The following is a 15,346-nucleotide window of genomic DNA, read 5'->3' on the forward strand; positions in this document are numbered from 1 at the left end:
GGGAGAAATGTTGAGCAGGCAGAAAAGTTTTGGGGGGATTATTTGGAACTGACATTCTAATGAATAATAATAATTGATTTTTTTTTTTTTTTTTTTTTTTTTACTGGGTTCCCTGAGCAGGGAACAGAGAGAGTCATCTACTCTCTGTGGGAAGAGTTTATTTATGGTGATCCATCAAGGAGATAAAGCATGCTTAATTGAGAATGACAGTGAATGGTTGGAGAGTCCAGGTGTTAGCATTTAAAGGTGTGCAGTGAATTTGAATAGGCTTGTTATTTGGACAAATTAGTATAGATTTTTCCAAGGTCAGCAAGAGTTCTGCATTCTGCCAAATATGTAACTTCAGCTCCTATTCATTTTTTTATGTATTGATTGTATGAGAACTGCTGAATCGTGGCCTGAACCTCTGATTGATCACTTGAGGTGAGCAATGAGTCAGCTATGGAAGCACAGGCAAAGGCAATTCACCTGTGCTGCCAGAAGGGGTGGAGCCTGGCTCCACCTTTCCTAGACCCATTTAAGAGCTGTCTACAAGTGGGGAAGGATCTCTTCTGGAGATCTACTCCACCAGAGTTTCCTAAGTGAGCCTAGGATACAGGTGAGCATCCCTATCATTTCTGTTTCCTGCTTTGGTGTAACAACTATATTGCCAAGCTCTCTCTATACCATAACATCTGTATATTCATTAATTGTACAATTGAGAAAAACGTGAAGAAGCAGCTGATCTAAAATTAAGACTCTTTGTATCATAAATAGCTTCTAGATGGATGAACAAAAAATAATTTTATTTCTACTGGCTTGTGAATGCACTGCTTGCAGCAAATTATAAACTTGTTTATATTTCTTCACTGTTTCTAACTCTTTGTCAGTTAGCTTCTTCACTAGCTCATTTTGTCATTGCATTGTTGAACAATTAGACAGTCTTTCAGGCCTCAACAGCCTTTAGTTACGATAATAGAATTGTCTCTAGGAACAGATTTTTCATTGAAATGAATCCTAACTTCAGAGTAGGAGCTCCTTTTACACTTGGCTGGCTGCAAGTGTGGGCAACTATGTTTTCAGTTGTGTATTTGGATGTTTGACTTGAGAGGTATGGTCAGAGAGCACGGCAGTTGCTGAGGTTCAGAATGCAGTCCTATGCAGATTTTATGTAAAGAATTTACTGATATCGAATGGACTTCATCAAATTACAGACTTTCCCCAGAGTAAATGGGTTTTATGCTGTTGTAAACCCTTAGTGAAATATTGTAATTTCCCTGAGTTTAGACAAAAACCTGATGATAAACATCTTCCCTTCATTAACTCCTCTTGACTATAACTGATACCTGCTTTGTCCTTTAAATTCCCTTTCAGCAGCACCCAGAACAGTCTTTTCCATAACTTTTCCAGTTATTGAGGTTAGACTGACAGATCTGTAGTTTCCTGGGTCTTTTCTGATGCCTTTTGTATAGGCGGGAATTACACGGCTTGTTTTCAGTCAACAGGCACCTACTCAGACTCCCATGACCCTTGGTGGTAGGAATTTTGCTTCATGCTGTACCTTTGGCATAAATGATTGAAGTTTCTGTGCCTTTTTAAATGAAAAAGAATTTCAAATATTCTTGCGCAAATTTTCTCCAGCATGAGGTAATTATTGTTATGAACAGTCCTATTAGTGTCATATACTATTAGCAAATTTACTGAAAATCAGTTACAACTGCTACAGTAATTTGCCTTCCTGACATGTTTGGTTTCAGAGAAAAATAACAAAGAAAAAAACACACGCAAAAAAGCAACCCACACTTTCTATTGGTTTAGGAGCCCATGTAAGTGCCAAAAAGTGAGTAAGAGATGAAACTGGAGCCTATTCTCTCAGTTTTCAACATATGCTACCTTCAATCTGATCTCATTGGTATTTTTGTATAACTGCAGGTTAAGTTTGTATTATTGCATGTTAAGTACCTTTCTTGACTGCAGAATAACTATTAAAAGCCTTGACTGACAAAGATACTTGTGGACTTGCTGGCCCTGATCTGGATTTCACCATTTTTGAAAAACCTTCTCAAATGATTTGATGAATGCTACTTACCTTCAAGTGTTTTGTTAAATATTTCTTTAACATAATGCGTATTTTATTCAATCTGATTTAAAAAACAACAACAACAACATTTAGGGGAGGGGGATCATTGACATGCAAAGGTTATTTTACACAGTCTTTTCATGTCAATTGAAAGAACTACTGGCAGGCAGGCTTCCTGCATCTGTGAGGCTACTTCCCTATGCTATATATGCTATATATATATTATTTATATATAATATATATATATAAATATATATATTTATATATATGCTATATAAAATAGCCTATAGCTATTTTAACTGTGTGTGGAACACTTTCACTCTGTCAAATGGCTTTAAACCCTTTTTCTCTGAACCACCATTCTTGAGCTGCCTTCATACTGAGCAATGATTTGTGCCAGTATGAATCCCATAGAGCAGATCCCCCATCATTTTCCTAGTGAGGCTTTAGCCATGGTGGATGACTGCATGCATTTCAGCCCTTGTGCATGGATCTTCTTTATGCAGAAACTGATGGGGAGCAAACGGGTGCTGAATAACGCGCCAGAATCTTGACTATGTATGTACCTACATCTTAGAGTTTGAAAATTTAGATAACAGATCTGTTAATGGGTCTATCTCACTGTTTCTGATAATACATGTTCAGTAGGGATATGTATCCCAAGTCACATTTTGACAAATCCTGTATTTCCCCTCAAAATATAAAAAATAGCAAAGTGGTAAGTCCATAAAGTATTTTAAAATATATTTCCATTCTTTGTATTGCCTCCGCTCAGCTTTGATGCTAACTGCATTGCAGTGGCTGCCAAAATCAATTTTTCCCTCTCTGTTACTTCTTTTCCACTGCACATAGTTCCTTCTTTTTTTTTTTTTTCTTCTTGAAGTATATAATGTTATGGTTAAATTTAGCTATATATTACCATCAGAGCTACAATTAAAAGCATTTGTTTGTTTTAAAACAAATTTTTCCTCCCATAAAATTCTATTAAATGTAGACTTGATAAAAAGGACTCAATCTTCCTGCATATTCTGTGCATTAATCCTAAATGTAGATGCTGACTAAACATACTTAGTTTTAAATATTGATTATTGATCCTTTTCATGAGCAATCTCTTCATATTACTGCTTCAACTCTGCAAGTTTTTATACAGCTGTCTTAAGAATATTCACAATGAGGATGGAAATATAACATTTCTTACTGAAAGCTTTAGAGAACTTATGTCAAACTGCTGACCAAAAGCACTTTCCCAGCAGGATGCTTGCAGTTTGTGTCTCTCTGCACTGTGCATGTTCTCAAGCAACATCTTGAAGCATTGCAGGTGGTTTGGCACATTCCTTCACACTTCCAAGTTGTTTTAGCAGTGTTTCTAAACACTTTGAATATGTGGGAAACAAAAAGACAGGAGGCTGTTTGGTGTTTTGTGGACAGAACTAGCAAATGAAAGAAAACAAAGAAGGATAATTTATGCTTATAATGAGGTGCTGTGAGCAACTCGAATTTCGCTAAAGATAGAATCAAGTCAAATCTCTGCAATGCTTGGTCACCAAGAATCAGGAAAGATGCTTTTGTTAACCATGTGTGAACCTACCCCTACCACATCTCACTCTGTGCAAGAGATTCTTTGTGTTACCTTGCAGAAACAGTGGAACCTCTCTATACAACTTCATACTGCATCTGCCTCCCCACCAGCCAGTCCCTGTGCACCTGAAGCCAGAGGTGTGTTAAGCTGCTGCATACCACGCAGATGCAGCATGGGCTGCTCTACAACTGGGTTAGGGGTTTGACTGCTTGGGAAGGGTGTTTCCAGAAGAAAGTAACTCCAACCCTATAGAGTCCATTACTGTCCATCTCTTCTTGTATGATCATTATATCATACTCATTATAATATACATGCATGTTGAAAACTTCACCAGCATATTTATCACTGCCCGAAGATGCATATTTTTATCATTCAAAATATTTTCAAAAATTTTATGTAAATATATCCAATTGTGTTTGTCTTTTTTTCCTAATCAACATAGAATGCAGCTTATTGCTGATGCGTTAGCAGAGAAAAGGTTTATAAGAATATGAAGTTATTTCAATAAAAGGAAGACAATTCACTAAACAGCTTTTTTTCTTGCAACTTATTTTTCTGATCAGTGTTATCTTATCAGTCATGCTACTTCATGTATACAGAAATTTGAATTTAGCCTCTATAGTTACTCATTCTCTATAGTGACTCACTGAAAGTGTGCCTTTTGTTCTTATTTCAGTATAATGTGGTGTGTTGGCCCTTGTCAGAGAAAAATATATGGATCTCCACATATGCTGTTTCATAACTGTCTTTGTTTTACCAGGGCAAAATAGATACTGTTCAGATGATCTGCTACTTGACTTAATGAAATGACAAGTACAGTGTGTTTTCAGAAATCGCAAAATGTTGTGTGCTGACTCAGGTAAAGGCCAAAAATTCCATGCATCCTTACTTGTTTCATCCTTCTTAAACAGTAGCTCAAATACATTATTAAAATCTAAGTGGCCTAAATATGTGTTCAGATTCATTGTTTGCTATTCCTTCCAGTTCAGTGTTTCAGTTGAAAAGCTGAAGGACTCCCGTGTCTGAACAGAGTATGTGATGAGGAGCCCAAGTGGTGACTATAAAAAGCAGCCGTCCTAGATAAGGGCTATGTCATTTAGCCATTTTTGTGCTTACTGAGTAGTGTCTTATTACAAAAGCATCTTTGAGAAGACTGCATTGCTTTCTGCAGCCACACATCTTGCTGTGTTCAGATACCAGCCGTGTAGTAGTGTTGTCCCAGTGCCTGGATGAATTAATTATTCAGGCTCCTGACATCAGAGGTTTCCATGCACAGGTTGGCTGCTGCTGGGATAATAAAACCTTTCTTCAGGAAAACTGTGGAGAAGGATGATGGCTGTGAGACTGGTAGAGCTGCTGCAAACACAGCTGGCTTTATCTGGCTGCCGCATCTCTGCAAAAATACATAATGATGCTCTTACAGTCTGGATACAATGTGCATCCTCCAATAGGAATAGGTGAAGGGTGTTGCCTTCATTTTGAATGAGAAATTGTTCTTGAAAAATTGCTTCTGGTTGTGTTCTGAAGAAACACTGCACCCTACACTGGGCAACAGCAGCAAGCAGTGCTTATGGCTCATTACAAAGGTGCCAGTGGCAGAAATGTTACATTGTTACATCTGTTTCCTGGGACCTTTCAGCATCGACAGGGTAAGTGGGGCAAAGAGGAGGATGCAGTGTGAGTGGGGAAAGCATAACAAACTGTATTACATATGCATCTTCAGTTAGGTTAGGAATAAGCTGTGTTTCTGTGGAGAATTTACGTCAGTTCAATGAAAATAGCACATTTGCCTCAGGGAGATCTGTAGAAAGCATATTTATCGCTGAATTTGTAAAATCAACCCACTGCTTGTATTATGTTCAGACGTAAGTTATTTTAATTGGTGAAGTCTATTCCTCTTTTAAACCTATATAAAGTAATTGCTGAAGAAAGGAAACTTTATTATCAGTAGTTGCTGTAGAGCTCATAACAAATGCATTATTCACATGTATTCCCTTGAAACAGATTCTTTTGTCAGTGCTATTTCTGCTGTGTCTGTCTGAAATTGTCTGTTGACTGCTGCTAACCATTTGGAGGCTGGAAGTTGGTTCTCTGATTTCCAGTTGTTGTTGTAAGATGACTTGTACAATAAGGAACATCCAGTAACACTACAAATTATGGAACTAGAGGCAAAAATTGTTCTTGCATTTCTGTGTTCAGAGTTCAACTCCCTTTGGAGCAGTTATTTGGTAAGTCATTGCCTGAGTTTCAGGAGCATTTTAAGTTGCAATAGTGTGAAAGAAAACAGGAATGGACTGATCCTGTGCACACTTCCTGTTGGTCCTCATACCTACTCACAGAGAGTGCCATTCGAGCATGCAAGTAATTCCACTGAAATGAATTGGATTATCTATAGACATAATATATGTATATATATATAGGTATAGACATAATATATGAGGTCATAGCTGCTGGTGTGAAAAGGAATAAGAAACTCTTTTATAAATACATTAACAGTAAGAGGAGGACAAAGGAGAATATCCACTCTTTGCTGGATGAGGCTGGGAATGTGACCACTGAGGATAAGGAAAAGGCGGAGGTTCTGAATGCCTTCTTTACGTCTGTTTTTAAAAGTCAGACCAGTTATCCTCAGGATACCCCTCTCTCTGACCTGGTAATCTCGGCCGGGGAGCACACTAACCCCCCTGTGATTCTGAAAGAAACAGTCAGAGACCTACTGCTCCAGCTGGACTGTCACAAGTCGATGGGGCCAGATGAGATCCACCCGAGAGTGCTGAGGGAACTGGCGGAGGTGATAGCCGAGCCGCTTTCCATCATCTGTCAGTGCTCCTTGTTGACTGGTGAGGTCCCAGAAGACTGGAGGCTTGCCAATGTGACTCCCATTTATAAGAAAGGTCGTAAGGAGGATCCGGGGAACTACAGGCCTGTCAGCCTGACCTCGGTGCCAGGGAAGGTTATGGAGCAGATCGTCTTGAGGGAGATCATGCGGCATGTGCAGGGTGACCGGGGGATCAGGCCTAGCCAGCATGGGTTCATGAAGGGCAGGTCCTGTTTGACCAACCTGATCTCCTTCTATGATCTAGTGACCCATCTGGTGGATGAAGGAAAGGCTGTTGATGTGGTCTACCTAGACTTCAGCAAAGCCTTTGACACTGTCTCCCACAGCATTCTCCTGCAGAAGCTGGCAGCCAGAGGCTTGGATGGGTACACTCTTGGCTGGGTAAGGAGCTGGCTGGAGGGCCGGGCACAGAGAGTGGTGGTGAATGGAGTCAAATCCAGCTGGCGACCGGTCGTGAGTGGTGTTCCGCAGGGGTCGGTGCTGGGGCCTGTCCTCTTCAATATCTTTATTGATGACCTCGATGAGGGCATCGAGTGCACCCTCAGTAAATTCGCAGATGACACCAAATTGGCTGGAAGTGTGGATCTGCCTGGGGGTAGCGAGGCCCTACAGAGGGATCTGGACAGGCTGGAGAGCTGGGCTGGAGCCAGTGGGATGAGTTTCAACAAGGCCAAATGCCGGGTCCTGCACTTCGGCCACAACAACCCCAGGCGACGCTACAGGCTTGGGGCGGTGTGGCTGGAGGACTGCGTAGAGGAAATGGACCTGGGGGTATTGATTGATGCTCGGCTGAACATGAGCCAGCAGTGTGCCCAGGTGGCCAAGAAGGCCAATGGCATCCTGGCTTGCATCAGAAACAGTGTTGCAAGCAGGAGCAGAGAGGTGATTGTTCCCCTATATTCAGCACTAGTGAGGCCGCACCTGGAGTACTGTGTCCAGTTTTGGGCCCCTCACTGCAAGAAAGATATTGAGGCCCTGGAACGTGTTCAAAGAAGGGCAACAAAGCTGGTGAGGGGTCTGGAACACAGGGCTTATGAGGAGAGGCTGAAGGAGCTGGGAATGTTCAGCCTGGAGAAGAGGAGGCTCAGGGGAGACCTCATTGCTCTCTATAACTTCCTGAAGGGAGGTTGTAGTGAGCTGGGGGTCGGCCTCTTCTCTCGTGTCATTAGTGATAGGACCAGGGGGAATGGTTTCAAGCTACGGCAGAGGAGATTCAGGCTGGACATGAGGAAGTATTACTTTTCAGAAAGGGTGGTCAGGCACTGGAATGGACTGCCCAGAGAGGTGGTGGAATCACCGACCCTGGGGGTGTTCAAGGAAAGACTGGATGTTGTGTTGAGGGACATGGTTTAGTAGGAGCTATTGGGAATAGGTGAACGGTTGGACTGGGTGATCTTTTAGGTCTTTTCCAACCTTAGTGATTCTATGATTCTATAATTTATTGCCAGGACAGAAATGTTATTTACTGTGTGCACAAGACAAACACTGTCTTCATGTGTAGAAACCATCTTTTGAGAAATGTTTTCCAGAATGTAGAAACTCAGGAATATTTAATAGGATATTATTTCTTGTATCTCTGTATTATTTTGTATGTCATCAAAAATTTCATTTTTTAAAAATCAGTTGAGAATTAATTATCCTCAAGTAAGTGTATTTCATTAAAATAATTGTAAAAGCTGCGATTCCAAAAGATAGATTCAATTTTCACATGTAAAGAACCCCCTTGCCAGCTGGTACTGAAGCACAATGCAGTATTTTGAGTGATTTTTTTTTTTTTTTTTAATATATAACTTGCCTGTAAGTGCAACAAGTACATTTTTGGGAATTTGATGAATATTTCAAAAACAATGTAAGTCAAGCTACCCATTGAAACCAAAAGGAGAACAAAGGTAACAAAATTATGTTCTTAGATGTGAAGTGTGCTAATCTGGCAATGCATGCTAGAAATGTGGCTTCCCTCTGGTACTTCTTACCTGTAAGATACTGTCTCTGTGTAAAGAAAACATACAATCTCCAAGTCATAATGCACAGATACATTTCAGGAGCTTGTAAGTAATCAGGGAGGAATTATTGTCCCTTTTAAAATAACATTTTGGATGATTTATTTTGTGCAGTGATTTGTATCTTTCTGTATTCTCACTATGAGCAGCATTACATTAATGTATATCAGGGAGCTTAATAGTTGTAGTATGTGAAACTTACTGGTTATCTGCTGCAGAGCTTTTAAGGAGATTAAAGAATATTCCCTTTTGATTTTTATGTATGTGATAGAGATCTGATCACTATTCAGTGCTACACAATTCCATAGGAAAAGCAGGTACTAAAATTAGATTTTCTATCTGCAGATTTTGGATGTGTGTGTTACATGAGAGTAAATATTTAACTGGACTTCTGTTTATTTCCACTTTCTGTAGTGGAATGAGGGTACTTATTGTGAACAGAGTGACACAAATTATTTTTTTGGTTTTGATTGTATTTTTCATTGAAATAGATATTTCTTTTTGTTTTCAAAAGAAAAGTCTCCAATAGAAATATGTGGATTCCACTGGTGTAAAAGTACTCTGTGTTCCCTGCAAGGAAGGGAAGGGACTGCGTGCATTGCCTGTGGCATTGACATTCTCTTCCCTTAGCAGCCATGACCTGAGCTGCAAGAGCTAGTGAAGCACATCTGGGAGCCATTTTTGCCTATGCAGCTTGTAACAGTCCCTGACAGACTATCTGAGAATCAGTAGAACTCACTATGACTCAGACAAATGCTGCAAAATCAGGACTGAGGGAGGTAGTAAGAAGCAGCTTACAAACTATCTGAACTAGCTGTTGGCTCCTCTATGGCAGGATCTCCCAGAGGACAAATAAGATTGATAATGCAAATTTACACTTTAAATTCAATACTGTAAAATTTTGCAATTATACACTCTAAGTGTATTTTTCCTAGGTCTGTACTGGATTTTCTAAAAAAAAAAAAAAAAAAAAAAAAAAAGGCAACTTGACGATCAGAGATGTGGTTCTAGCTAGAGAGTTTAATAGAAGTTCTAATTGCTTATACCTCAGGTAAATATTTATAATATAAAATTTGAAGTCAAATTTGTCTTTGCTTTCAGATTTGAAATGGTCTTACTTTCAAGTCACTCCTTAAAGTTTCAACTGGTGAAATTTCAAACAGTCAAGTGTCAGAGCACTATTTTAAGATTATGAGGATTTTGTTAGGGACAATTAAAGACAAAATTAGCAGAACTGTCTTGAGGAAAATATAGTGGCATTACTGACTAATGTAGAACATACTTGTTGTCAGTAGAGAATATTATTCCATCATGTAAATCAAAAGATATTCAGCAAGTTTTAATTACGTTTATTTTTCCTCCCTTAGATGAGCAAGAGTTGGTACAAAAGAGGACTTTTACAAAATGGATCAATACTCATCTGGCTAAGGTAACATTTGGCTTTGAATAATATTCTTTTTTGATCCAACTTTTTTTATTTCTGCATATACAGACTGACATATAGCATATTTCAGATTTGGCTGAGCAGAATGACATAAACTTGAAAAAGGAATCCACATCATTTGTACACCATTGAGGGTGAAGCTGAGTGTGGTAGCCACTGCTGTATTTACAGGCAACTGCTCAGTGCTTTTAGCTGAAACTGTGATCTGAAAGTAGCACATTAGCTGCTGTTCCAGACAGAGGAAAGATTTGAAAAAACTGCTTTCCATGAAGAAAAAATATTAACATTATAACATACAAAGTACTTGAATAAAACTTGATTTAGCTGTATAGTTTGATAGAAACATCTTGGACAAGTTACGAAAAAAAAGTCTGCTTCTTGGATCCAATGTGAATTCATTATCGGATACATATGAGGATTTTTCACAAAACTATTCTTGTTTCTTCTTACCACAACCTAAATTTCATTTCTGGTGTTAACAGAGGAATGAAGGATGTGATCTGCACACAGTTTTCAAGTATTGTTACAACTGGTACCAGCTTTATGTGACAATGTGAGCAGTGAGATTTAATTTGGCACTTCCCAGAGTCTTCTCATAGCAGAACTCTACCCGTAGTTATTAATTAGTCCAGTGAACCAAAATATTTATATATCAGAGGTGTTCTTTTAATATATATTTTTAAATTATCAAGATTAATGAATTTGAAAATTGAGTGAGGATTAGCTAAAACTAGTTTTACTTTCTGTATAAGGAATTTGCAAATAAAGCTCACAAAAAATGAGCAGAGTAAAACAGGAAACCCTTACCATGCTATATCGTGTGATTTGGTCTGATGAGTCCGCACAGTAGAGTAATAACTTTTATTTTTACTAGTAAGAAATTTAAATGAGAAATTTACAGTGAAATGAACTGCACTGTATTAGCAAATTCAGGTAAAAGAACAAGGTTATCTTTAAAATTTCTTGACAGTAGGTCTTCCTGGAAATAATATATATCCCATTTCTCTTTGAAATATTTGTAAATGGCCACATGTAGCAGACAATGTAAGCTCCATTTACTTCAGCTGAGATAGAAAGAAGCCTAGATTTTGTTTAACTGTTTAGAGCAGAGCAGAAGAGAGAAAAAACTTATATTTTGTGATTTTCTTTTTCCTAGTTGTATGATGTCATTAATAATTGATAATTAATATTTTGTTGTAATTGACTATTAGATAAATGTATATATTTTTAATTATAAATGTGTTGGCCATGTGTAACAATAATTTACTAGTAGTAATTAACTGATTGTTAAGAAGCAATAAAGTCATGGTGGTAGCTCAAATGAGATATTTTGCTTTGCATTAAGAGTTGTGAACTCCGCTATACATAAAGCATTGACAACTAGTCCTTTGGGCACAGATGGATCTTGTCACTCTTTGCATCAAAATATACGTTTCTTTTAAAGACGTTATGCTGTGGAAGAGAACCAAATGCTCATAACCAAAGACGGCAATTAACAGCCACAACCCCCCCCCCCCCCCCCAACTTTTAGCAATACGAGTACAGCATGTAGTCTGTGTTAATTCGCTTTTCAACAGGAAAATTGTTTCTATGGTATTTTTATTGATAGCTGTCAGCAAGTATGCCTTGCTGCCTAACCAGTGAGTATAATGTTTTGAATTATTTCTAATATATGCTATTTCACCGTCAAAGGACAAAAATTGTTTTTTATTATAGTGATTAGACTCAGAAGAGAAAGAGTGACGCATTCCTTTCAAAAGTTTTTGAAGTTCAAGCTTAAATATTTTTTTTAATGCATAGAAATGCATTTTCTGGGTTCGCCACAGCTGCAGGAAGTACAAATGGTTCTGTAAAACACATAGGATTTCCTTGCATTTCCTAGGTATTGTAACCTAGAAATTCAACATTTAGGTTACTTGGTTCTTAAGAAGGATGGTTGCAATTTTTATTATTTAAAAAGGGAGTGGAAAGATGTAACATCTCCACTGTATGGAGGGTCTTGAATTGTAATAAGGAAAACTCCTGAAAGTAGCCCTATTTTCAGACAGAGTTGTCTGCTCTTTGAACCCCATAAAATGTGGAGAACCACCAAGATCGAACATCATGAAATACTGGTCTTATATTGATTGCACAGAAACAGCAGTACATGATGAACTGGTAACAGACAGAAAAACCCTTCTTGGTATGAAGAAAGAGAGGAGACACCCTAAGAGATCATCCCAGTCTGTGACCATCTAAATTTCGTGCACGTGCCCATTAGGGAGCAGCTTTCTAATTGCCTCATCACCAATATATTCTGTCCAGAAGAATTAAGATTGCAAGGAAACTCTGCTTTCAACAGCTTTGTTTCAAGGCTTTCACTATTTGCCAGAAGCTATACCTGCAAGAATAGCAGTTTCCTGAAATAAGTAATGTTGCAGGCTTTGGTGGAGAAGCGTGTTTTCTTGTGGCTACTGTAAAGATAACATTACCTAAATTATTTGTCCTGTACACGTTTTTTAGGACTACTTGTTAAAACCTTTCCTCTATATAATAACAAACTGTTTATTAAAACAAGAGAGTTAAAAGGGCGCTGTTTTAGATAGTGGTAGATTTGACTGACAAGTATTATAAACATAGTTGTGAGTGCATGAAAATTCTGAGCTAATAACAAGATGTCTGACAGTAACTCAGTTTATTCCAAATAATCTTTCCTTCTGAGCTATGTGCACCCTAATTCTGAAATAGCATCGTTATTGGAAGTGCTGATCCAAGCCAGACTGATTTTTTTTTTTCCCATCGTTATTTTTATAACTTTTGTCTTCAGTTAGATGAAGAATGTTTTGTCATATGCAACTTATTAATTTTCCTGATTCTTGAACTTCAGTAATAGAACTGCAACTGAATTTATACTTTAAGTTAGTAATGGCTGCTTTTCTTTTCATTTTTAATGAGAATTATAGAATGTGATCTTTCTGTTATCATTCATTTACTAGCTTAAATAGGAAAGTTTTCAAACTGAGGATTTATGGAAAATAGTAGTTGTGCAATTTGTTCCTTCTGTTTTATTTTTAACTTTCTGAACTGCTTGGGAAATGCTTTGACTAAAACAAGTAAGTTCGTACGGACACCATGAAGGTGAATAGCAAGAATGCCTGAATGAACTTGCCATTTTTACTAACCTGGTAAATGTGTTAATTGAAAAAGTAATAGGATGAAATGATAACAACAGTAAGGATTAAAAAAAAAAAAAAAAAAAAGCACATCATCCAAGAGTAAAAGTAAGGTAACTAACTCAAACCATGACTACTGGAGAATTGTTCCATCAATGAATAGAATGAATGTTTTTGAAAAACTACTGGTGAATAAGTGCATGAAAGTTCAAAATCAAGAGAAATTCATGTTTTCTAAGTGAAGGCTCAGGGAGTTTAACTCTGTTAGATGGAAACATAGGTTTATGGATGGCAAAAGAGAGGAAATTCAACAATGATAGACTTCATCCTTTAAGTGTATTGATTGAGAAGAAAAGAATTAAAAAGAGCAGTTTTTGACTTTGTGAAGGTTAGTGATTTGTAAGAAATGGAAACGAAGGAGTGATTTGATTCAATCAAGAGAAACAAATAATTTGGAGAAATAAAGGTGGATATAAAAGATATGACTGTTTGTTGGGGATTGCTATGAGTGAAGATTATTTACTTCATTATTATCAAAATTTTGGTCTATTTTATTCTAAAGAGTCATGCTTCAATTAAAACAGTAAGTAATTCAATAACTATGTTAAGTCCATTAAATCAGTTGGGGAAAAAAAAAATCTTTTGTCTTTTTATCTATAAAAAGTGAAGAATAGCTTTGAGAGTAGGGTTATAATTGATTAAGAATGAACAGAACTTGTAAATGAAATGAGTTCACCAGTTAATTGGACTCTGTAAGAGAGAGTAGGTATGATTGTTTATATTCCTTTTTATAGTAGAATGATACTATTTTTGAAGTTGTTTTTGTTAATCCAAATATGTTTTCACAGTACACAAGATATATAAAAGACTTAGTAAGTTACAGGATACTTGAAAAGAAAGATTGAGGTAAAGCAGCCTTAGCATGGTCTGTGCCCTCATCCGCAAGGCAGTGTCTCGCAGGGAATAAACGTGGCAGAAAGAGCTTCAAAGATGGTTACAGGTAGTATAACAGTTTCATCTCAGGTCAGCTTTTATTATTAGGCTGTATGGGTCTGTCTACCCTCTGGAGTTCAAGCTATCTGAATCCGTTCTCTGATTCTGACTCAGCAACCTGAAACTGTCTCTTTACCACCCACTTGCAGATATTAGGGTCAAGATAACAGATTAAAGTGCTCTATTTGTCCTCTGGCTGTCCAGTTTAATTTGTGCAGTCCTATTAATGATAAATGAGATATGCTTGTGTAGCAGGACTGGAACATTCAAGCTTTCTAACCCCATGCTATTTATATATATTTCTCTAAGGTTCTGGAACTAGATCTCTCTCCATCACTCACTTCCAGCTTTCAAATCTGTAGAAATAATTTAACTTCTCCTCTGTGTACGTTTTGAGGAATCATTATTAAGTCCATGTTTTAAATGTAGGGTAAAATTGCACCAAATAATTTATATATATAGCTCTGCCTTTTTCAAATGGAAAAAGAAGACTCCTTGTTATCTTAGTGATTGACAGAGGAAAAACTTTCAGTCAGTTTTACTTGCGTGATAACAAATGTGATTTACAACTTTCTGCTCACTGTGTTTTCACAAGTACTTCATGTAACTCTAATGTCAAAACAAAGAGTGAACTAGTATTCACAAAACTAACTTGCATGAATGAACTAGTCGTGTAAGATTTAGGGCCCAATTCCTCTGACTTCAATCATAAAAGTAGACAATAATAGCAAGGAATATCAAAATATAAGTGCTTAAGGATTTATGAAATTATGGCAGACAAGTGGGTCAGCAACTATAGAATAACTGTGGAACAGGCACGTTACAGGTACAAGATTTATGGGGCGCTGTAAATCCCTCGTACTTCTTAATCAGAAGGTATCCTAAATCATCCTCCCTAAAAGGCTCCCTCTCTTCCTTACTTTAGAGTGAGTTTCAGGAGACAAGCTTCACTACTGGAACATTTATTTCTATGGTGAAATTTTTCAGGCCTTCAGCTGCTGGATTAGGATGGCAGATGGTTGTCTTTAATGATGTATTGATTTAATACATATTTCTTCACTTTAGATCACACAGTAATACTGATTAAACCAAAGCTGTTTCAGGTTTCAAAGAGGAATTGATAAAACAAAAGGTGAAGATTAATTATGTTTTCATCAACTGCCTGTAACGGGACAAATTAAACTTCAGTGACCTGATTGCTTCACTGATTTCTTTGGTGTTATATTAAGAACATTAGTCATTATGTATTACATTACTAGAAAAAGAAAAAGTTATATATA

The 15,346-nt window shown here is 37.4% G+C and overlaps 1 protein-coding gene across 1 annotated transcript in view; it reads left to right on the forward strand.

The window, feature by feature from the left end:
* The window catches only part of SYNE1 (spectrin repeat containing nuclear envelope protein 1), a 275,315-nt gene that overhangs the window by 28,771 nt on the left and 231,198 nt on the right, over positions 1-15,346 (forward strand). The window contains exon 2 of the mRNA XM_042893607.1: positions 9,845-9,906. Within this exon, the coding sequence (XP_042749541.1) occupies positions 9,845-9,906 (62 nt within the window). The remainder of the gene's footprint in view (positions 1-9,844; positions 9,907-15,346) is intronic.

The sequence above is a fragment of the Lagopus leucura genome, unplaced genomic scaffold (genome assembly GCF_019238085.1).
Source record: "Lagopus leucura isolate 7727_CA_CO unplaced genomic scaffold, USGS_WTPT01 Super-Scaffold_73, whole genome shotgun sequence".
In the NCBI taxonomy this organism is placed as follows: domain Eukaryota; kingdom Metazoa; phylum Chordata; class Aves; order Galliformes; family Phasianidae; genus Lagopus; species Lagopus leucura.